We start from the raw sequence: 24,073 nt of genomic DNA on the forward strand, positions 1-24,073 counted from the left end.
CTCTTAAAATTATATGGAATCCTATGAAATAAGTTTTCACGAACGGACACTTCAGGAAACTAAAATAATTACGAAAAAAGTTAATATTTTGAGGTTATAAATAAAAAATAACCAAGCTTGCGTGAAATATCAGAGTAGTATTATCAAACTACACTATACAAAAAATCAACAATACTATGTACAGCTCTATATGTTCTCTTCTAGATCTAGGAAAAGACTACTCTACTAGATACTAGGAAAAGAGATAGTAAATAGTCAAGTTTAAGATAATTCTTTGACAATGATCATTTTATAAAGTTGCATTTTCTGTCTGTCCCTTTGAATGCTTTAGATCTTTAAAACTACGCAATGGATTTGGGTGCGATTTTTTTTAATAGATAGAGTAGGTCAAGAGGAAGGTTTACACCAAGGTTTTACATTGCCACCGTGCGAAGACGGGGCGTGTGACTAATTTTCATAAATGCTTAGAATTTTTATGAAAAACAACTACCTAAACGCTTTTGCTTTCAACGTTACGTTTCTTAATATATAGTGAATCCACTTTGGATTTGTGATAAAACGCATAAGTTTCCAAAATGGAAGAGTTCCATTCACCACAATTCATAAAATATCGATATTATTACGATGGAGAATTATTTATTTAAATGATTGTTACTACTTTTATATTAGACAGTTACCTAGCTATCTACATGCCATAAGGCGGGAATCGAACCCGCGGTCTATTACCAAGAAGGCACAGACCATACTAAAAATGTCATTACCACACAAAATAATTTAACAGTTAAAGTAAGGTTTACCAATAACAATGAAAGAGGTTTTCGAGGATGTGCAATAAAAACAATATTTATATTCAATTAAAGGTTTTTAATCATCAATATTTCTCAATAATATATCTAAGAACTGAGCTTTGGTATCTCGCCCAGCTTAAATACCAGATAATAGTCATTATGTGGGCACAACAGCCCACTGTTCTACGCCCAACGATACAATTGCAACAGTATGCCTGATGGTAGGAGCTTCTTACAAAGTACACAATTGCGTCCAACAGTGCATTGCATCTTATTATGCTCGACTGCTTCAGACCAACACGTCGTACATATAAGGTCATGAGCTTCAACCTGTAATAATAAATACAAAAAATCATTAGTAAATATCAAGTAACTTGCAATTGTGGCAATTGATTTGAAAACCGAGAAATTGTGTGCTTATGAAAACATAAGTAGGTAGTAACATTCTTATCAAAATTAGAAAAACACTTTCGTAGACCACTTACCATACGGGGAACAGTCCATTGTTGTATGCAACGAAGTATATCTTCGTTTTCTAATACCAAAGAACCTCCAGCAGATCCACAATTTATACAATATACTATATTCTGCATCCATTGTTGTAATTATAATATAACTAAATTCGATCACAGACAGAGCAATATCCGAAAATGCTAGTAAAATCCAGTTCTTTACACAAAGCCGAGTCTACCAAGTACGCAATCTAATCGGAGTCCGTAATCAAGCCAAAGTTGTTAGAATAAAACCATGAAACGCATAGAAAATCACAAAAGAAACGATAGTCGCAAAGCAATCAAACCAATCAAACTGACTTCTAGCAAACTGACTGAAGTACACCAGTGTTGCCAATTACGAAAACTATAATCCTACTCGAATGCCAAGCTAGAAATTCGCGATTCGCTCAAAACCATCTTAAAACATTATACAGAATACTAGCTTTTTTCTAGCTAGTCAGTTTAGGTATTTAAATGAATAAAGTGTTACCAACTAATTTTAATAACCGACTTCGGAAAGTAGGTTCTCAATTCGATCCGTATTTACCGAAATCCCGAAAACTTCCGAAACTGGCAGCACTGGCTGACGGAAACATTTTATAAGGCATCAATAATTGTGACCCTACTTTTTATTTGGAATTTATTTATTTGAAGTGTCCGTGGAATACTAAAATATGTTTCAAACAATATAAAAATAAATAAAAATTATAGTATAATTTATATTCACATCGGTTCTTAGGCCAAAATTGAACAATGTCCTTTAAAGGTAAGTAATACGCAAATTACACAGATCAGGTATCAGGCCGACCGAAAATTTTGAATAGAGTCAAGCTTTTCGTTTCAAAAACCTCGCCAACCATTGGGTCAACTTTCGGTCAACTGTTTAGTCTGCAGTGTGCGGATACTCTAATGGTTCAAATTAACCACGCAGGAAATAGGCAATCATTGCAAGATGTACATACCTACCACTATTCATTAGATTGTTTTTTCATTCATACAAAAGGACGAACGAACATTAATATTATTTGTTAATAGATATGTGGGAGAACTGGTTTTATTAGATAAATATATGGCTGCCGGCTGGTTGGAATTTGTTCACAAAGGTCATGGTGAATCGGTTTCGGACCTTATTCAATGGTCTATTCTTATGGTGCTCTTGATGTCAGGTGTTATTTATACAAGTCCAAAAGACATTAAAGTTCAAGGTACTACAGAGCTGCCTAACTGCAATTTTTGCAGTTGTTTCTAACGATCTCTAGATTCGAGAGAAGAAAATCGGCATACCTGCCTTCTTACCAAAAAATAAAATATCTACTACTAGGTGTTTCACGGGTCCCGGGGAATCTTATTCCCATACCTGGATAAAATATAGCCAATATGTCACCCAAAGTTAAGCGTAGAAGTCATTATGTAAGTAGTCATTATTGATGTGATATAAAAGCGGCTCGGAGTCGGCGCGCAATTAGCACGCCGTCGGCGCGCTGTACGCATGAGGTCCGCTCGCTTGCAGCACGCGGGCGGCGAGTCGAGTTGTGTGGAAGCGGCAAGCACGCTGACTGCTCGCCGTTGGCTTTTTCATATTGACATTACGAAATATATTATAATATACACGATTTAATGCTCTAAATTGAATGACAACTTAAATGTTAGTGTGGAGCCGTGCTGTTGCGGTGCCGCTATAATGTGCCATAACCTTTAATGTTTTGAATCGGTTCACCATATTGAAATGTAATATAATAAATGTCAATTCCAGTCGGAATTCACTTCTCCCAGTCATATTGCAATAGACACACGTTCGCGTTTGATTGTCACGTCGTCGGCAGGTCGTGATCCATAAGTTGCGACTGTCTTTTGTTGCATGAACTGCCAGCAATGCAACACGGATGTGTGCAAGGCTGTTTGTGGTCGTGTCCCTTTGCTTTCGGTCGCTGTTAGTACATTTGTACAACCTAGACATAATCATTAGAAGGTGTTTTAAGCGTCTTGCTCTATTCTGCATTCCATAATATAATATACTTAACTGGGACTAGGTACTACACTTAATAGATACTACACTTAAAATTTTTATATAAAATGTAAGTCAAGGAACTGTTAATCCTTATTTGACGCCAATGTTCTTCAAATCACTGGTCACGATAAAAACAACTGATACTACACTCAATTATACATATATAATACATCATACTCGTACCATGATTCAGTATAATTTAAAATTAATTGTGATAGATAGATACCAATTCTTTAACAACCTATCGAGCTGTTCAGTTGCTTAATTTTGATGTTAGCCCCATACACGTAATGTCTAGTAAGCAAATCAGCAGACATTGATCCGCCTTAACGCCACTCATTGCCACCTCATTCTAACTCCCACCCATCTATTCCAGATACCTGGACTGGATGAACCTGCTCTCCTACGACTACCACTCGGCCTTCGAGCCGGCAGTCAACCACCACGCGCCGCTGTACCCGCTGGAAGAACCCAATGAATACAGCGTCGATAATGAACTTAATATTGTAAGTATTGTTTTATGTCTGCCCCATCAGTGTATTGGTTGTAAGCTCGACGAATGTTCTGCACGGATTAAATTCAGAGGTTGTCAAGATGCAAAATTGTACACCCCATGGCTTGGACAGCACGATAATCTATCGGAATAGAACATGCAATACAGGGCTTTCGTTTGTTGTCCGTTGTTTGGGTACCAACAATACCTATACAATTTCAGAGTTAATTGCCCACCTTCAACGGCAACCCTCTTAATTTACAGTAAAATACATTAGTAAATAGACAGACCTTAGATTAGGGCCTAGATGACTCTTTATAGGAGTAAATAGAAGTCCCAGATATAGCTGGACTTCAAAAAAGTAGTATTTTTGTATGGAACATACCTAAATAAAATAAGCTTTTCTAATATGCTTTTAATTGTCTGCAGTCTTTCACGTAATAGCTTGTGCCCATACATTCCGATGTCACAATAGTCAATAACAGACTTCAGTGGCAAACCGGTTGCCTTCAATCAGAGTGTCAGCTCATTGTAGACAGTTGCTAGAAATAGGCCTTTCGAAAAATTTTATCACAATCTGACCTTAGATAACTGGTCTCCACAATGAATACCAAGATCAAGGGGGTTTAGATGATAGGAATGTCACCCAACTGGAAACTTTCGAATCAACCTAAAAAGCTAGCTATTTCAATCCTATAACGTAAAAAAATTCGTCAGCATCAAAATTAACGAAGATCATACCTATTATAAAGTGATAAAAAAATAATCTTCTTGATATGCACAATTAGGTGTAGAGGCATGTTATTTTTCTATTTATAATAAAGTTCTAGTTAAACTGAAAGCAATAGGTTAGTCCCTTAGCCTGTCTGGCCCTTTTTATGCTCGTACAACCGATATTAAAATATAACTTTCACTCCATGCTTCATCATCCTAACTCTCTTCTTCCAGGACTATACTATCAAGTTCTACATCGAAAGCGGAGCTGATCCCTCGAAGCTGGTGCTCGGTATACCGACATACGGTCGCTCCTACACGCTGTTCAACCCTGATGCTGTGGAGATCGGGTCCCCGGCTGATGGCCCTGGAGAACAGGGCGATGCTACCAGGGAGAAGGGATACTTGGCTTATTATGAGGTAAGGAGGATTTATAAGCAGTAAGTCCCCTGTATAAAACCTCAGTGACCTTGTTGGGCGGTTAGACTCGATGCCAACCTCAATATTGTTGAAAGAAGACTGGATAGATGACAAATATATGCTTGATATCAAAAGACGCAATGAAAATGCATAAGTTGCAGTTCAGATAATGTGGACTAGGTGTCATAGTTTTTTCTTGGGACAGGCCAATGTTCGGAAAAGACTAATTTAATAATTTGTACTCTTGAAATCACCCGTGATAAAATTCAAAATATTCAAAAGTCCTATTTTAATTTAAGTCTTCAAAAGGCATTCTTGGTTCGTTGAAGTCTATCAAATTCAAGGCCGATCGCAACAATCACAATATGCCACCTGACCACATTCTTCAGATTATTATAATTAATTAATTACAAGATAGTGCCAGTCGTCAAGGTCACACAAAACAGACAGGACCGATACATATTTAAACTAATGATCTTGCGCGCCTTGTTGACTGACTTCCAAAAAAGGATGAGGTTCTCAATTTCGTGTTTTGAAAGGGCTGTTATGCTTAGGCCTATTTGAAATAATAAAAATAAACTTTGAAAGCTTTTCGACTTTAGAATTTGTCCACATTGCTTTAGAATTTGCGAAGGACAAACACTCTACTTAAAAATTTTCGTGCGCCAACCTTCTAATATCCAATTACTTTTTTCTAGATCTGCGAAGCTCTAAAACCCAAAACGAAGAAACGCGCGGCCTCTGACGAAGATTCCGAAGAGTATTCTGATGAGGAAGAAGAAGAATGGACGGTGATGCATCCCAACCGTGATGCCATGGGTCCCGTGGCTTTTAAGGGTAACCAGTGGGTCGGGTATGATGACGTCGACATTGTGAGGAAGAAGGCTGAATATGTTGCTGAGAATGGACTGGGAGGTAAGACTTTAAGATTCAAAGATGTACTTTCACCAGTTTTCGTCGTAATAGATGAAAACTTAAAATTGCCAGCTACAAACTCAAACCTTTGTTCTAAAGTGGTCACAGAAACAACCGAGAATATAGAAATAGCAGGGTTTTGCATATTAATCTTCATATTATAAGTTTTGTATCGTTTCAGGTATTATGTTCTGGTCTATCGACAACGATGACTTCCGTGGTGCGTGTCACGACAAGCCTTACCCGCTTATCGAAGCTGCTAAGGAGTCTTACTTCGCTAAACTTGGGTAAGTTGGTAAAAAGAAAATAAGAAAAGGTTTCCACAAAGTATTCTAAAGAGAGCTTGTGAAGAGGGCTCAATCATGATATTGATATTTTAAGACCTATAAAAGTTCCAAGTTTAGAAAATAAAATTTATCATTCGTTTTGAGCGTTAACATAATTTCCTGGTTTTGCATACCCCTAAACAATTGCATAGTCCAGATGATCACTAATTTCAATGACAACTTCGATTGCAAACTTCATTAACCCAAAAATGGCTTTCTCCATCAGATCCACCGATAACGCCATTACGGAGAAGGCCCCGGCCCGCACCAGCACGAGAAGGAAGAACCGTCCGAGGAGTTCTTCCACCACAACAACTACCACCACTACACCTAAACCTTCCAAGTGAGTTCAGTAGGCAATATTGTGAAGATTCTCTACTTCAAGATTCGCTTGTGTCCTGCATAAAACATTATGTAGAGAGAGAACACTCTTTAAAGTTGCCAACCTTAGTACCAGCATGACACTGAGACCCGTTAGATAACTATGATGAGAAGAAGAGAGTCGGAAACTCGTGTTTTTACCTCTTGTTTTATGCGTAATTCCTACTGAACGAATGAACTGCAACTTGCAAACAAGTTGTTTATGATGAAAATCTAAATAACACTCCTTCAAAAGTTAACATGATGATTTTCTAATGTAACAGGAGCAACCGTCGCAAGCCGACAGTCACGAGCACAACTCCTGCCTGGAACATCATCACTCCGGAACCACCCACCACTCCCGATCCTGGCTCAGGTACTTATTGTATCTACTATTAACTAAATTAACGTCATTTTAAATTACGTGAGTCCATGTTTGTATTTTTCAAATTATTATGATAAATCCCTTTTAAAATGTATAACTACAAAAGCTCTAAGAAACCATATATTGTTATATATAATGTTGAGTCGTGGTGGCCTAGTGGGTCAAGAACCAACCTCTCGAGTATAACGGTGTGGGTTCGATTCCAGGTCAGGCAAGTACCAATGCAACTTTTCTAAGTTTGTATGTACTTTCTAAGTAATCTTAGACACCAATGGCTGATAAAAAGGTGAAGGAAAACATTGAAAACAAAACAAGGAAAACAAATCTTGAGGAAACCTGGACTATAAAGTCTGAAATCACCAACCCGCATTGAGCAAGCGTGGTGATTAATGCTCAATCCTTCTCTGTGTGGCCTGTGCCCAGCAGTGGGACGATAAAAAGGCTGTAACAGTATAATAGTTTAATTGACTGTTACTTTATTTCAGACTTCAAGTGTGTCGACGAAGGTTTCTTCCCTCACCCGCGTGACTGCAAAAAGTACTTCTGGTGTCTCGACTCCGGACCTTCCAACCTCGGCATTGTGGCTCATCAGTTCACTTGTCCTTCTGGTAATCTGACTTCTTATTTTGAAAACAATAAAGTAAATCGCATTTAAGTTACGAGTAGCATATTCAATTGCAATCTAATCACTCTCTATATAATTATTTTTTCTGTCACAGTAACATATAAATAAGCGTCTTCTTAGCCTCAATATCAATTTATAAACAAGATATAATAGCCTAATCTAATCCTTTTCCCACCCACAGGTCTCTTCTTCAACAAAGCAGCAGACTCCTGTGACTTCGCTCGCAACGTCCTCTGCAAGATCAAAGACACCACCACCAAGGCTCCTACCACTAAAGCTCCCACTACCAAGGCCGTTACTACCACTACGAGTACCACTACCACCACCACGAGGCGACCCATCAGGCTGAGTACAAAGAGCTCGTCGCTGTTCAGGACCACTTCTACTACTACTCCTGAACCTGAGGTAGGTTAATTATTATATTGGAATGGATATTGGATATGGGAAATCATCGCTACCTCATGACTTTATTCGGGAAAAAGACTCATTACAATGATAACGATGAATAAGCCCTGTTTTCTGAATATCTTATCCGTCATATTTGATAACCCATGATTTTGTATATTGCCGTGCCCATCCCATTCCATTTTAGATAGAATAAAAATGTTAGCATCTCAAATTAACAAATAACGTTTTATTCTGTTTCTAGGAAGAGGAATACGAAGACGCATCTGCTGAAGAGCCAACTGATGAGGATGCAGAGGATCCCAGGGTTATCAAGGAACTGATTGATCTCATCAAGAAAGTCGGTGAGTACAACTTTTAACATAATTGTTCAGTGCAGACAGAGCACTTTGAGAGAAGTCCTTGGCTTAAAGTAAATATATATAATTCATGATAACTTCAACTTATTTTAAGGTGGCATCGAACAATTGGAGAAACAGCTTGGCTATGGTGAGAGCAACCAGGCGTCGAGCACAGACGGCACCGTCACTGTCCCCACCACGCCTTCTCCTTTCAAGAAGAAGCTGTACCAGAAAGTGCTGGAAAGGACTCGTGGCAAAAACAGGTAAAGCAACATTAGCTTATGTTAGGAAATAGAATGTAATATCTTTATTTGCGTAAACATGGCATAAAGTGAAGAACGTGTTTATTTATTGTGAATTCAAACAGTTTCCATGTGCATGATTACAAAGTCATCTTTTAAACTTCATTCTTTAAAAGTAAATTATAATCAGCTGTTCATCAGTGTTCCATATTACATGTTAAATAATATATTTTTCTAAATAAAAAGTGGTTTGAATTAATTATGAAACTGTTTGTATTAATTATGTAATATGAGTGAATATAATTCATTGTAATCTTGTTCTCAACAGGTATAATGGAGCTAATAGCATACTGGAAGGTTCTGGACAAAACAGCCGCCGAGGACCACAAAATGCTGGATTAGAAGCATCGAGTGATAGGGACAAGCTGCTACGCAAGGACCGACCACAGTAAGTTATCAGATAAATTATTGGCACATAGGCATGTGATATTCAATAGAATTGTAAATATTTTTTACGTATGTATCTGTCAAATTTCATGTCGTTGCTTTTACTTCGATTTACATATATCTTCTTCCTTTTCTTTCAAATATTTTTTAATAAAGTTTTTTAAAGATGTCTCTTTAAATTATCCACAACACCTTGGGAAGCAACATCTGTTAATCAAAATCTTGACCATGATCTGACCGACCGTGTGAAACCCAGTTCACGACTAATATAAAAAAATATATCATCCAGGTACACAACAATCAACCGTCAACGTGGATCGAAAGCAACTACTGAGGCTACTCCCGAAAGCGAGGAAGTTGAAGACGAACCTGAAGAGGATGTACAGCAACCTCTTAGATCCAAGTCAGTGGACAACGAGCCCAGGGTCGGAACAACCAGCAAGTCATTGCAATATGTCAATATCCGCAGAGCGAGGCCGACAACTTCTGATACCGCTGATGATTCTGCCTCAAGGTGAGCTTTCATCTTGACATCATTAAGCTTTCGTAACGTAACTGAATCTATAATAATAATAAGATGGTCAATGTCAGTCAATGCAATATTAAGTAGATTATCAATAATTGCCTTTAAATCTTTTATGTTTAAATAATCTTAAATACATACTGCATACTACCTTGTAAAACACTGGTACTCAGCTTCATCTGGTTAGACTGGAAGCCGACTCAAACACAACTGTGTTCTGTGTTCTGCGTGAACTGTGGGAAAAGGCTCGGAAGATGACATACTACTACATTAGTTCTAATAAATAATGTTGATTCTAGGAACGCCCTGTTCGAGCGATCAGAGCCTTTCGTGTCAGTTTCCGACACACCCAACACGCTGGACATCATCAGTGCCAGACGTGAGAACACTCCTGAATACGTCACAATCAGGAGACAGCGACCCACTACTGAGGAAACTACAACCGTGCAGTAAGCACATATACACAGAATAAATACTATTTATTTACTATTAGGGTTCACCCACAGCATGCATATACACATACAGAATACATAAAATCTTAAGTTCTATTCTAATATATATGCCAATTAAGGCTAAATACAACATTTACATTAAAGACGCCAGATTAGCTAAATCTGCAGTACATAAAAGTTTAAGATTGTCTATGTACAATATGTGATATTTTTTCAGATACCAAAACTCTGATGAGGACGAAGAGCTTCAAGAAACAGCATTAGAAAGAGAAATATCTACGCAACCGCAATATACGTCTATCGTACGGTCTCGCTCCACCTCCCGACCCACTGAAGAGCCTAGCTCTGAAGCTCCTGTTACGAGAGTACGTTCCACCACCCTCGCTATCGAGGAAACAAGCAGTCCTGACCCTACCACAGTCTTGGCTGTACAAATATCCTCCTTACTCAATTCCCCGAGCTCCTCTGATACCGAAACTCCTGAGACTGAATCACCGGCTACGACAACTGTAATTGAACCTACGACTACGACAACAACTACGACTACTACGACTACGACTCAAGCTCCTTCAAGTGCTGCAACTCGACGTACCCTCATCAGACGGCGAGGCTCCTCCACAGCTACTCCATCAAGTACGGCAGCCCCAACGAGCACAACCCAGGTGAGTCCCAGGAATTATACTTTTGTGAATCGCCGACGACCTCTGCAGAGACCGAACGAAATATCTTCGGACTCAGACGATTCTGTTGAGGTATCTCGTAAAATCAGATCTACTACCCCTGATAGTCGTGAAGTTGACGGAGCTACACCCAGAGAAACCAGTACTAGGAGGTTTAGACTTAGAAGTAGGTTCCAAGCATCACAGACCGCTCGAAGTGATGACTCTATTCCCGCCGCTGCATCTCCTGTTTCGAGAGGTCAGTTTAAGCCCCAAGTTTTAAATCCCGATGAAGTGATTTCGCTAACTCCTATTGACGTAGAACCGCAATTTGTCCCGAGACAAGTTCCTAGCTTTAGTGCAAGAGCAGATAGACGTTTCCGTAGACCCATCGTTAGTGACGCGATACCTGACAGTGAGGGATCCGCTGCTACGTTGGAGACAAGGCGACCAAACCTCCTCCCAAGAGGACGAAGCCGCTTTACAATAAGCACTACAACAGAGTCCACTGCTCAACCAGTTTCTATTGCTCAAAGAAGACCAACATTTGCGAGATTCACTCCGAGGCCATTTACACGATCATCTACTACTGCGGCATCTGACGACAACGAAGATGTAAATACTGGACTACCCGAAGAAACTTCCACCCAAAGAATTGCACCTCGTTTGCCATTCGGTAGAACAAGACCAACAACGGCTCCACCAAACCTCGTTGCCAGAAAATTACCCTTCCCGTCACGTCAATCTACTACACAGCAAACTTTGGCAAATGATGATGACGATGATGAACCGGAAAGTAGGAATGACGATATTTTACTTTCTGAAAGTGCTAGAGAAGAGAAAGAACACGATGAAAGTGAGGTCGAGGAAGAAGCACCTAAACGAAGAGTTATTGTCAAGAAACTGAGGGCTCCCGGTTCAACTGCAGGTGACGCCGTGGCCACTGAAGCAATTCCTATCGATGATTCTGGCAAAAAGAGGTTCAGAGTAATCAGACGCAGACCAACTTCAACTACCGTTGCATCAGAACCAGTCGTTACAGCTGAAATCCCCTCTGCACCTGGCCCACAAAGGATACGAAAGGTGATCCGTAAGAAAATAAAATCTGCTGAAGAAGATCCGGAGATAACGGCCAAAGCTATAGCATCATTGAACAATTTCAGAACCTCTACGACTGAGGAATTCAACTATGGAGAAAAGACGCGACCGACCACAACCACAACTGAAGCTGTAACTGAGCCTATAATAGAAGAAGTCACAGAGTTTTACAAGGAGAAAAAGGTAAAAGTGGAAACCCAAACTGAAAAAGTAGAAACCAAAGAAGATGTAACAGAGAGGAATGTTGAAGACAAACAAGAAGAGACAACCACTGAACAAACTACAACTGCTGTCACGCCAGCTAAAGTTGAAAGTGAAGACGACAGCAAAAATTCAGAAGATAACAAAGAAATAACTACAAATGAAAAATCTGAAACTGAAGTAACTTCTGACAGTGACTCTAAACCGACGGAGGAAAATAAAGAAAGTTCTGATAAATCTAACATTGAAACTGAAACTAAATCAGAAAGTGAAAGGGACGCTAAGCCTGGTATAACTGTTGTTTCTGAAGGACAAGCTGTAGATATTTCTGAAAACCAAGAGACGTCTGCCACAGAGGCCACAGTAACAGAAACAGATAATCCAGAAACAGAAACGACGACCGCGAGCACTACCATATCGACGACAACTTCAAGCAGAACAAGGTTGCCATACAGACCTCGCAAAAAGTTGTACACGCCATCTACAGAACCTTCAGTGCCATCAACGAGTAGAGTCTTCAGCCGAAAATATAACCCTGGAGTTTACACAAGCCCTGCTTCAGCAGATCGACCATCGTTCAGACCAGCCGGTAGCACAAGAAGACCATTCTCTTCTAAAATATTCACCAGAAGGCCTTTCACTCCCAGAACAACTCAAAGATTAGAAGATGAGGAAGAATACAACGATGAAGAAATTTTAGATGAGGAAACAGAGCCCGAGAACCCCTTCGTCTTCGTTCCACCGAACCAATTGTTTACCAGAAAACCAGATTCTGAAGAAGAGGGCGTTAATGAGGAAGGTGGCAATTCTGAAGAATTGTTGGACGAAGAAGAGGAAGGACCTGAGGATGATGAAGCAGTTGATGAGGAAGAAACGCCGACAAGGTTTGCTCTTACAACAAGGCGACCAGGCTTCCGACCTCGTGTAGTCAACTCCAACACTTTCAGAACTTCTACGTCTACCACAGAACTTCCTAGGAGATTCCCAAGCTCTCAAAATAGAACTGGAATCATAACTAGATTTAGTAACAAGCCAGCCGTTGATACCAAAAAGCGGGTACAAAATGTACCACCAGGTTACAATACTCCTGTAGCTGCTCCAAGACCTAAAGGAACAGTGCCAGTTATTATTAGGAATGCAACTCAAGAAGCTGAGCAGGGACCTAAAGATCTTACAACAACTACTGCTGCAGTTAATGATGCAGAAACAACCACATCTTTCGATGATGATTACCTCACAATGACTTCAACAACTTTGACTGATGATAAGAATCCTACAACTTTGGATGACGTATCAACAACTAATACAGTCGATACTGAAACGGCCACATATCAAATGGAAATCGATGAAAGTACTGATGATTACTTAGAAAGTACAGAAGGCACAACTAACTTTCCTACAACTCAAGATGTCACTGTCACACAAACTGATGCTGAAGTCAAAACAACATATGTACAAAATACTGTTGCTTATACAGTGCCTAACACTGAAACAACAACCGAGCCTGAACCTACGACCATTACAACTACCACTACTACTACACCACCGCCACCGCCACCAATCATAAAAACACAATTCGATAAATTATTCTCCGTTAGCAGAGTTGTAGAAGTTAACTCTAAACTAGATAAACATCGTTTGAACAAAAACAATGAAACCACTCTCATTGAAGAAGGCAAAATCATGGTTGAGAAGAAACCAGTTGTTGATAAAATTGGTGAAGTCAGTAGATTCAGTCTCATTAAGATTGTTGAAGATGAAATTCCAATTTATTTAACCAAATATGGCCATGTGTATCCAGTTGAACACCCACCTGAAAATATTATTCGTATTGATGAAGCAAGAAACGCAAGAGCATTAGTTGAGACTTTTTCAGACACACCTAGAGAAAATTTAGTAGCATCAGAAAGTGTTAACGAGGCTTACAGGCATATCAAGGCAGTATCTGATTCGAAAGCTGAGGAAAATAAAGAAACTGTGGAGCATTTACCTAACAATGATGACGACTTCCTGTCTTACGTCAATGAAGAAAACAAAACTGAACAAGAACAGAATGGACCACTGTTTGCGCAATGGCAATTCGTTCCTGCAGCTTACGAAAACGAACAGGCTCGAGCTGCTAAAAGCTATGAAATAGTAACACCACGTTCAATGCGAACGGATCCATCAACGTTACCTTTAGAAGGCTTATTCAAAACTGAATCCCCACAGATGGCACGTAAAGTAAGTGATGACAAGAATCAACCATTCCTGGTATATTCTTCATCCGTCCAAAGTCAACCAGAAGAAGCAAATGTAGCCAAAGTAGACGCTGTGAAACCGGAATCAGGTCGCAGTATTGTAACTTTTGCTAAAGGCGAAGAATTCAACGGTGGGTCTACTGAAGACGTGTCTACAGTTAAATCCCCTGTCAGTATCTCAGTGATAACTCAAAGTACGGAAAGTTCAACTGTTTCTCCTTCTTCCACGACGTCTACCACTGTTTCTTCTACACCAGTTTCAACGACTTCAACTACGGAAAGTCCTTCTTCAAGTCCTATTATAGACTTGCTGTCCACAACACAAGCTACTACTGAAGCTTCTACCACGTCCTCAACAGTCCCATCTTCGACAACAGAAACGGTACCTGAGGAAACAACCACAGTGAAAATATCACCTGTAGATGCTAAACGTGCCAAATTCGGCTTCCCTAGAAGACCAATCATCAAATCCTCTAATTTTACAAGACCTAGCACCGCCCCGAGAACAGTGAAGAAAATAAACGCAACAGTAGTCTCAAATCTAAACCAGAAAGCAAACAAAACCTCTTTCAGTCCGAGTAAATCTCGTTTCAGTGCAAATAGGGTTCAAAACGTCCCAGTAGATCTTAAGAAGAAATCCAATAGTCCCAAAGCAGCTATAAAAACGTTTACTACAGCTAAAACATATACCACTGAAAGTCCAAAGTCGACGACAGAAAGGAAATTGTACTTCAAACCAATCAGGCCTAACTTTAGACCAGCCTTCGTCCCAAGGAAAACTACCACTCCCGTCTCCGGAGACACTTAATCCAACTAAATCTAGTTTTAACTAGATTTTTGCGGTTCCCACTAGTAGGACCCGGTTTCTCTGGCCATAATAACATGAACGACTGATATTATTTTTATAATTGGATTATTTTATGCAATAGTTTCGTCCGTGTCCGAAAATTTCGTTCTGAAAATGCAAGGTTTCAAAATTGTTATTCGTTGATCATCCAAGGCATATTTAACATGATAATTTTGAAAAATACTCTCTATACCGATGGGATAACTTGTATATATAGGTACACATGATCATTATAGTCATATTTCTTAGAGATTTTAATAGCTTTAATAATATTCTAGGTGTTAATGAAAGTTTTATTGTACCAAATAATTGTATTTATTAGTTCGTTTTGGTAGAAGAGACTTTCAGTTTACAAAATGTCATAGGTTATGATTACAATACAATTATTTAAAGGTTTTATTATTTTATTAATAATTATTAATCGTTACCATTAAATGTACATATGGAAGGTTAGGATTGGGATGTTTTTTTTTTTTTGTAATAATGTGAATGAAATATTGTAACATTCAAAGAAAAAGGTTTGTAATAAAGTATTAGAATATATTTTTTATGTTATTTTAGTCGTAACTGAATTACTATTGGCTTTTGTATGCTCCCCTGTTATGAACGTGTATTTTCTAGTGTCGTCACAATATCTTTAGTTATCTATCAAATAATGAATAATCTTCGTTTCTCATGTTTTGCATCAAGACCAGGATTAAAGGTAAGTGCTTATTTCTATATTTTTCCAAGCGGCAAAAACTATCCTTGGACAAAACTCAAAATGAGATGCCGAAACGTTTTAAATTAATCATTTATTTACATCTATTTATATTAGGATGAAGATGCTAGTATTTCTTGTAATTGACAAGCAATTTAATAGCAAAATCAAATTACTTAATTATTACGTATTTCCATCAACAAACAAATTAATAGGTTCTTTTTACTTTGCCTATATTTTTCATGATTTTTCTTACCCATTCACGTCACGAAACTTTTTGTTAGACTGTTAAAAGCTGCATTGTACTATTTCTTCCCCTGATCTGAACAATGGCTGGCTATTATTGAAAGACAATCGGTTCCCATACACAAAAGGTTTTGTCAGTGGCACGTCAAAATACATTGTTGTGGACATTTCATTAGAAATTGCGCATCGAAATAAAACATGGCGGTAAAAATCTGTAGGGATTTATTTATCAAAATATATTGTTGCACACGTTGAAATACAAAATTATATTAACAATAAACATTGTAATTACTTATTTTATATTCTAATTCTTCAATATATTTTCAACCCTATCACAATGTTCGAAAAAAGAGTGGTAAAATTTTACAGTTTCGGATTCAGTGATGCCATTTGGTCATTACCATAAACAATAAAAGAAGGAAAAATCTTAGTGTATCATAAAAAAAAATATAAACATACTGCAATAAGGTTTAGTAACACTAGAATGTCTATCAGAACTATTAGTTTAATTGCACCGCTTAACTATCAGTGCAGAAACAAAGTGATTTATTGTCATTTCTAAATGCATCAAACGTTGCATTTTATCATTAAAACATATATATCCTCATAGTCGTACGATTTAGCAATAATTTATAAAGCGTGGCGCGTTTTTGTTGCACGTCAAACGCCAATCTTGGCATAATTTTTATGATAACTTGCACTTAATTATGAAGACAAGTTATATTTTTAAATCAATTTTCGGCTATTGCTCAGAGTTTATGCTTTAATTACTTTGATATAACATCAGCATGCTTAATGTTATTAAAAGTACCTATCATATAACGTGTAGCATTTCTTTTGATTATTTTGACTAGCTAGGATCAAGAGATTTCGTTTGGGGTATAAACAAACAAAAAATGTTTTCCTCTTTATTATATTAGTATAGATATTTCAGTTTAAATCTTTCAATAACTAAAAGTCTAGCAAGACTTAAAATATGTAATTAAAAAAAATATTTTACATTATCTTTCAATTTTTCAAAAGGCAACGTAGCGTTGACGTTGAATTCATTCATAGACAATCTTATAGCGTTTATAGAGGTAGAATCTGAGTCATTCATAGTGCAGCTTAGATTGCTTTGCCATTCCAATTTACAAGAACATACTTATAACACAATGGTTCTGAAATTACACCTTTAGGATTCACGCGTTTTGTTGTTATTTATTATTAAGAAACATTACCGTTACCTGCTAAGTTTCACATATAGTGGTACACGTACTTAGATACACTCCATTCTTCTCAATGTAGAGATTCATATATACTTTCTTCATTTTATTCATAACTAGCTTTTGCCCGCAACTTCGTTCGCGTGGAATAGTGACTACCAGCAGATTTTTGATTTGACCAATAGATGGCGCTATATGTCCGGAATATTTTTTTTTTTGTAATAAAAACTATCCTATGTCGTTTCTCAAGTTTCAAACTATGTCTGTACCAAATTTCACACAAATCGGTTCAGTAGTTTAGGCGTGAAGAAAAGACAGACAGACAGACAGAGTTACTTTCGCATTTATAATATTAGTTTGGATTAGGCACTTTACATAAGTAGTGTGTAAAAACTTTTTGACATAACTTACATGTATAGGTATGTACATATACTACCCATCCGAAGTGTATGTACTTGAAATATTCACTTTACATACCAAAAAAGGTTTGCATGATTTGATTTAACCTAGACCTCTTGTTCGAAAGTGTCCCCTACAATAATAAAAATGTAAAATATATTCTATCCCAAATATACTCTATCTTTGTATTATGAATAATGTGTTCCATTTATCTATCTAGAAGTGACAGGCATTAAATCTGCTGTCAATATTCTTGTACCTCATCACGATTGGTTGACACTAATATCAACAACCAATCCGATGACAGGAGATTGGACATCTGTTACGAATTTGAATTTAGAATGCACTGACATTAAATTAATGATGTATTGACCACTATTTGAATATAGAAACTTCGTTTATTGCGTTTACTGCAGATTTCAATATGCAATCTATCCATTTTGCGATTGGAGATCGAAGTTTAACATTAGCTTCATATAAACAATCTCTAATCGCAAAGAATGGATGGATCGGTTCTTAAAATTCGTAGTGAGTATTTGAAAGCAACTGTTTTGTGGTACCTTTAGTTTTCAAGGAATTGCCTTCAGGCGCAATTCTAAATTCTCGTCAACGTGCCTAACTAGTTAGTAATTATTTTGCAGTTTGTTAAGCACGAAGTAGTTTAAAATAACATCGTTGAAATAAATACTTAAGTTGCTGTAAATAATTTCAGATAAAAATAAGTTGTATATTTTTTTCAATTATTGTAGATGTGTAGCTTACTTTATTATTCATCGTAACAAAAGAGCAGGATCTTAGTTTAAAGAAAAATTGTCAAAAGAATTAAGAAACCATGGATTTAATCGTTTAGATATAAAAGTCAACAAGACACTAAGTTGAAATAAGGATAGGGCAAAGCTTCAAAAGCACCTTTACTAAATAAGAAAGCTTTTCATAACATCACCTATTAGTTTTCCAAGTTTTGATTTATTTAAAAACCGAAATAGACCTTTAATGAATGTAGGTTCTAACACATTCGCTAAAACCTACTTAATCTTAAAAAATATAGTGTTATAGCAATGACCTGCATTGCATTAGAATTTTAAACACACATGAGATTGTCGGCCTAGGGTGCCCTTCACTTTCCGCTTTACCTAACGGCTAAATGATACCTAATGCTAGGCAGCCTGGCGTAGGCAACGTAGCCTAGGCAACGTAGTCTAGGCAATGTAGCCTAGGGTTTATCGATGAATATAGGATATTAGGTATGTCGACATAAGTATATGTTCATTGATAAAGTGACATGTTTGAGTTGCTGATTAGGCTCTTAACTTGGTATTGGTATATTGGTTAGTCAAGTTTAGATACTGTGTTGAAAGTGCGTTTGCAGTTAAATAAAATTAGCAACACGCACGACCTGTGACAGGCGCTATATTTTATTGAAAGTTTAATTTGAAGTTATTAAGGGTTTCTCAGTAAAAATGTGTTTCCCTTCTGATACTTGCGACTACCAAAATCACCTTTCGGTGGCAAAATAACTGAAAATTACTGAAGTTACTTCAGATCTTTTAGATCTTCATAAATAGTAGGCATAAATTTTCTTATCATAGTTCTTTGACTGTATTATCTCAAACTGATAGTAAACATTTTTGTCAAGTCAGTTTCAATAGTTAATTAATTTAAAATGGTCAAAATTTTAACCACTTTTATCGTGACAAGACTCCCAATAAAATCTTTTAATTTCGATATCCAAATTGTGCAACCCACCGTAGCTACCACAATATTCAAAGCTATCTTCAAATCAGTGGCTATAAACTGCAGAACATACTTACTTCAATAAACAACCGACAGTCGTGACTCTTGCGCATCTTACGATACTGGATACTCTCGTGAGACTGGTATATAAACCTGCTTGTTTACTTTACCTTTATAATGTAGATATAGATATATTGTCTATGGTACTTGGTAATGTAATCATAGAGATTTCATTTGTACTAGAGCCTGCGGTATAGAGCTTAGCAAAAAGAAGGTTCGACTGCAGGACAGCTTTTTCAAACATTAGCAAAATGTAATCAGTAGTATTATATATGCATTTATAATTTCTTTTGTGAAGCTTTTGTCCAGTTATCTATTCGACAAAATAAATTTTAGGTACAGCTAATAAGAATATAGGACCCTACTTTTCGAGAACTATGATTTACTCCGGATTGCTTCCCCTCTATTATAAGATACGTACCTTACCTTAATATTTGGTGATTCAGCAATAATGAAAATAAACATCTCATTGAACTAAGTATAAGGGAGTTCTACGAACACAGTTGCTCCTTCCTTACAAAAAACAACGAGCAATTCAGTGTCTTACTTACCACCGCACAGTTATTTATATGAAGTAACGATGCTAAGCTTAGCTAATAAATGACTAGAGTTGTATCATCCGCGACCCACTTGTGGGCCGGTTTAGCAGACGCTGTGAATATCAAGTGGTTTCTACTTTGTTTGTATTAAGCTATTTTCCCTTTTGTGGCTTGCGCAGCGAAGTTTTCTTAGTTAACAATCTTAGAGATATTTTAACTTCGGTATAGCACTTTGAGTAGATGACTAAATTGTATGTAATCAAAGGCTCTGCCATGCCAATATTAGAGAATATTGTTATCGTTAATTTTTGGAAATCAAAGGGAAAGGCGTATCAAAAGTTAACGTCCTTGTGGCTGAAATTATGAAGATGTCATATTGATAAAACATTTGTTGTTCCACTAACAACCATTCCTGTCATTTATATAGTTTCTAGCCTACCTAGAAGAACAGTGAACTAGCTAGTTGTGAAGAAATTTTGCTTGCCCAGCCGGTTCTTGATAAAGCATAAAATTCTTATTATTTCCTGTTCTCAAAATGAAAGTGTATTCTGTTATGTTGTTGCAGTAAAAGTACATATTACAAACTTCGATTAAGTTTATGTACTGTTTATCTTTTATATGAAACTACCTCTATAAAAGGCCTCTTCCACCTATGGGTGAAAATCTGTTAATGTTATTTAGTTTTCTGTTATACCTAACTCTGAAAAGGTTGGCGAAAATTGAGGGAATTTAAAATATATGATGTGAATGAGTATATAGGGGTAAGGGTCAATCAAGGAAACACGCAAATTGACTTGTTTTATTTTACAATGTCTCTCATCAGTAACTTCTTAATTCTACCCTGAAACTTCAGGATACTTCCAGAAGGTCCCTATCGTTGTTATTTTGCTTCATCACCCAGATGATTCTGGTTCATCATTTCATTCTTCATCCGCCTTCCATTTTGATCTGAAACAAAGAAAAGTGTTTATTAGTTATTATGAAAATTCTTAGTAGTCATTATGCATGTATGGATATTTTCACAATAGAGTTCATTGAGTATTCGCCAACTTTTATATTCTCTTAAAGAATATTGATCGGTTTGACTTTGTATCTAAAATAAACCCTTATTACTAAATATTATAAAATATTCCTCCTCTGTGTCCGTCTATCAGTCTATTCGCGATATACTCAAAAAATACTGCATGGATTTTCATGAGGATATGCATGAATTGTGCTACGTACACTTAGCAAGTGTACGTTAGGAAATACCTAAAGTAAATAAGTAACGAACATTCAATCAATTAATTTAAGTACACAGTGAACACTATGATTTTGTGTCTAGACTTAATAAAACATAGCAACTGTGTATAGTACGATTAGTTCCCACGCAAACTGTGAGAGTGATACATCTGAGAGGAATGGCCGGTTTCTTCGACGCCGTTGATTTCTCTACATACAATATTGGAATCTTACATGTTGTTGCTAAAGTTAACGTGTAACTAAGGTTGTTAAAGATAAACTCGTCTGACGGCTGTAGGTAAGTTTAGAAGTAACTGTGGTTAGAGTTTTACTTTACGTTGGGAAGATAGATAAGTAGCTTAACGGGTAAACATACAGGCCTATTTCTCAAGACACATTCTGTGAAACGATGCTTTTTGATTCCGAGAAAAGCAATTGTCTTAGGAATTAATTAATTATCTCTATACCATATATAATTCGTATCTATATGTCGCAGGGATATGATAAAAACGGGGATATGATCAATTCCCTAAGGGATTTGATCAAATCACGGAGGATGTTAAAATAACAACACGATTTTATCTTTTCCCTAAACAAATCTAGTGAATTGAACAAATCACTAGATTGGTTCAGTGAAATGACAAAAATAATTTTGCTTTGATATTTTAAAGGTTTATTTGGTAAGATATACCTACATAATTATGATAATCAGGTGTATGCAATACAAGGAAATATTGATATAAAAAATCACCATTACTCAGAACAATATTTTAATTTTTGAAAGAATCAACAAAAATTTCTTTAAAAAATATTTTAGTTGCGTATGATATGCCTATTTGTAATAATCACTTATTAAAACATGAAGCTGATTTGAGGCATCGTGAATAACATAAAACATTATTTTTCTTACAGGCACATCTATGACACCTACGGCTTGCCTAGTGTTTGCAAGCGCGACCCAAACAAGAACTGACAATTTTTTTGTCATTTCACTGAACCAATTTAGGGATTTGTTCAATTCACTAGATTTGTTTGGAGAAAAGATAAAATCGTGTTGTTATTTTAACATCCTCCGTGATTTGATCAAATCCCTTAGGGAATTGATCATATCCCCGTTTTTATCATATCCCTGCGACATATACACCATTCAAGATTTTGTTTTTACAATCAAACGAGTTTCTAACTCTTACTATCAATACCATAAACAAACAGTCCATACGTCATCAATCCGTCTAATTTGCGCGCGCATTTCACCCACAAGATGGCCGCCGCATCTGTGGGAGTAACTTTCTCTGAGCAAATGACTTGTTTAGCGAGATCTTATCCAACAGTTGCGTCAGTGACAGCTTTGATTTCGCTCTTATTATTAATTACCTAATTATTGGGAGAATTTTATTGTGATTGGAATTTATCTTACGTGGATATAAGGTTCGAGTAATAATGTATAGGTTAGATTGAGCTTTGATTGCACTTGCACAATTACTTATGTTAGATTAGATATCTATTGGTAATTAGTGTTAGGAACAAATCTAAAAAGACCGTATTACCACACATTATTTTAAAATAAAAATTATTTTCTGTCCAAATGTTCAGGATTTGTATAGCCACAGTACAAAAGTCGTCAGAATTTTTCAAACACGTGTCCAAATCTCTACCATTGCTTCACATGTCCACTCGTATCTCGCCGTATTTAGTGACAAATTACGCAAAGAGTTAATGACATAACGAGGTGCCATACTTTTGGCGATGATCTATCTAATATTGACTCTCGGTCGAGTGTCGAGACAAATAATAGTAATAAGTGTTTATTTATGTGGGTGTAATGTTTGAGTATTTGTAAGTACTAGTATAGTCTGCTAATGGAAGTTGTACAGGTTTTATATGAAAGCCGATGTAAAAGCTACATTAAAAAATACTTTCACTATCGTTGCAGTAACGTACAAGATATTAAAAGTCATTAGGAGACAACTGATTACATATTTATGCAAATCAACAATTACCACGGCAAAAAAGGTTGATAATGTTGCCACAGTTACCTGTTTCCGCTTCCGTTTCTCACCGTACCCGGCAATTTTACAAATTAACCGGTAATACTCGCTATATTAACTGGTTCACATTCTGTAACATTAACCAATGAAGTAATAGCTTATGTAATGTTCGCACTGCTCCAAATAGGCTGAACAGGACCTTTTGTTGAATTCCTTTGCTCACTTCAAATGTTAATTTAGGTGCGCTTGTCTATGGATTTCCTTAAAGAGTTTCTACGTCTACGTTTCTAAAGAGGTTGAATATGTATGGACAGAGTAGAATATTTGTGTAATGATCTGTTTCCTGTAATTAAGATGATATTTTCCGTTGAGACATAAGCGTTGAGGAATTAACTTGAATACAGTGAAGAAATGCTAGTGCGATAAAATGCGTGCGAATATTGTACGATGTTTATCTGTCAAGTGGTGCATTTGTATCTATATCGTAATTCCGTCTGTTACTGTTAATAACAGTTTCTTAAAGTAAAATGAACGTAAGATTTTTAAAAATATCAAAATGGATCACATATGCAGTAACAGTCAAATTAAAATTATTAAGAAAACTTAAACGCTTCATTTTCACCTTATTAAACCTCCTTTCGCGTCAAAACTCAAAGAGGTTTCTACCGCAATCCTACTTCCTACCTTAAAAGGTATCAATGAAGTGATTCTGGTACCCATGCCAAGCCTTAACCGTACTTCATTACATATTCCGCATTCCTCAACAAATTGGCGTAGCAGAAAGACGTGTACAATTACCTAACTGATGATTAAATAGAAAGCTCATCGTTCAGGTTTGCGGCGACTTTTTTGTCGTTGCGACAAAAGTTATGCAAATCCCATTCATGGTCAAACAACGCGTAAGGGGACACGCCTCAATGTGAATAGTTATGGTGTATGTCAACATGGGTGTATCAGAGAGCTGGCAAAAATGGCCATGTATCAGATTTCAGATTTAA

The 24,073-nt window shown here is 36.9% G+C and overlaps 1 protein-coding gene across 1 annotated transcript in view; it reads left to right on the top strand.

Moving 5' to 3' along the window:
• LOC124637367 (mucin-5AC) overlaps positions 1–15,526 on the top strand; it is a 77,311-nt gene extending 61,785 nt beyond the window's left edge. Inside the window, exons 6-19 of the mRNA XM_047173760.1 lie at positions 3,667–3,796; positions 4,732–4,917; positions 5,616–5,832; positions 6,014–6,119; positions 6,385–6,501; positions 6,803–6,894; positions 7,389–7,511; positions 7,710–7,933; positions 8,178–8,277; positions 8,387–8,537; positions 8,845–8,964; positions 9,253–9,477; positions 9,786–9,935; positions 10,156–15,526. Of these exons, the coding sequence (XP_047029716.1) occupies positions 3,667–3,796; positions 4,732–4,917; positions 5,616–5,832; positions 6,014–6,119; positions 6,385–6,501; positions 6,803–6,894; positions 7,389–7,511; positions 7,710–7,933; positions 8,178–8,277; positions 8,387–8,537; positions 8,845–8,964; positions 9,253–9,477; positions 9,786–9,935; positions 10,156–14,944 (6,730 nt within the window). The 3' untranslated portion in view covers positions 14,945–15,526. The remainder of the gene's footprint in view (positions 1–3,666; positions 3,797–4,731; positions 4,918–5,615; positions 5,833–6,013; positions 6,120–6,384; positions 6,502–6,802; positions 6,895–7,388; positions 7,512–7,709; positions 7,934–8,177; positions 8,278–8,386; positions 8,538–8,844; positions 8,965–9,252; positions 9,478–9,785; positions 9,936–10,155) is intronic.
• The last annotated feature ends 8,547 nt before the right edge of the window (positions 15,527–24,073 follow it).

Source organism: Helicoverpa zea, chromosome 16 (genome assembly GCF_022581195.2).
Source record: "Helicoverpa zea isolate HzStark_Cry1AcR chromosome 16, ilHelZeax1.1, whole genome shotgun sequence".
NCBI lineage: Eukaryota > Metazoa > Arthropoda > Insecta > Lepidoptera > Noctuidae > Helicoverpa > Helicoverpa zea.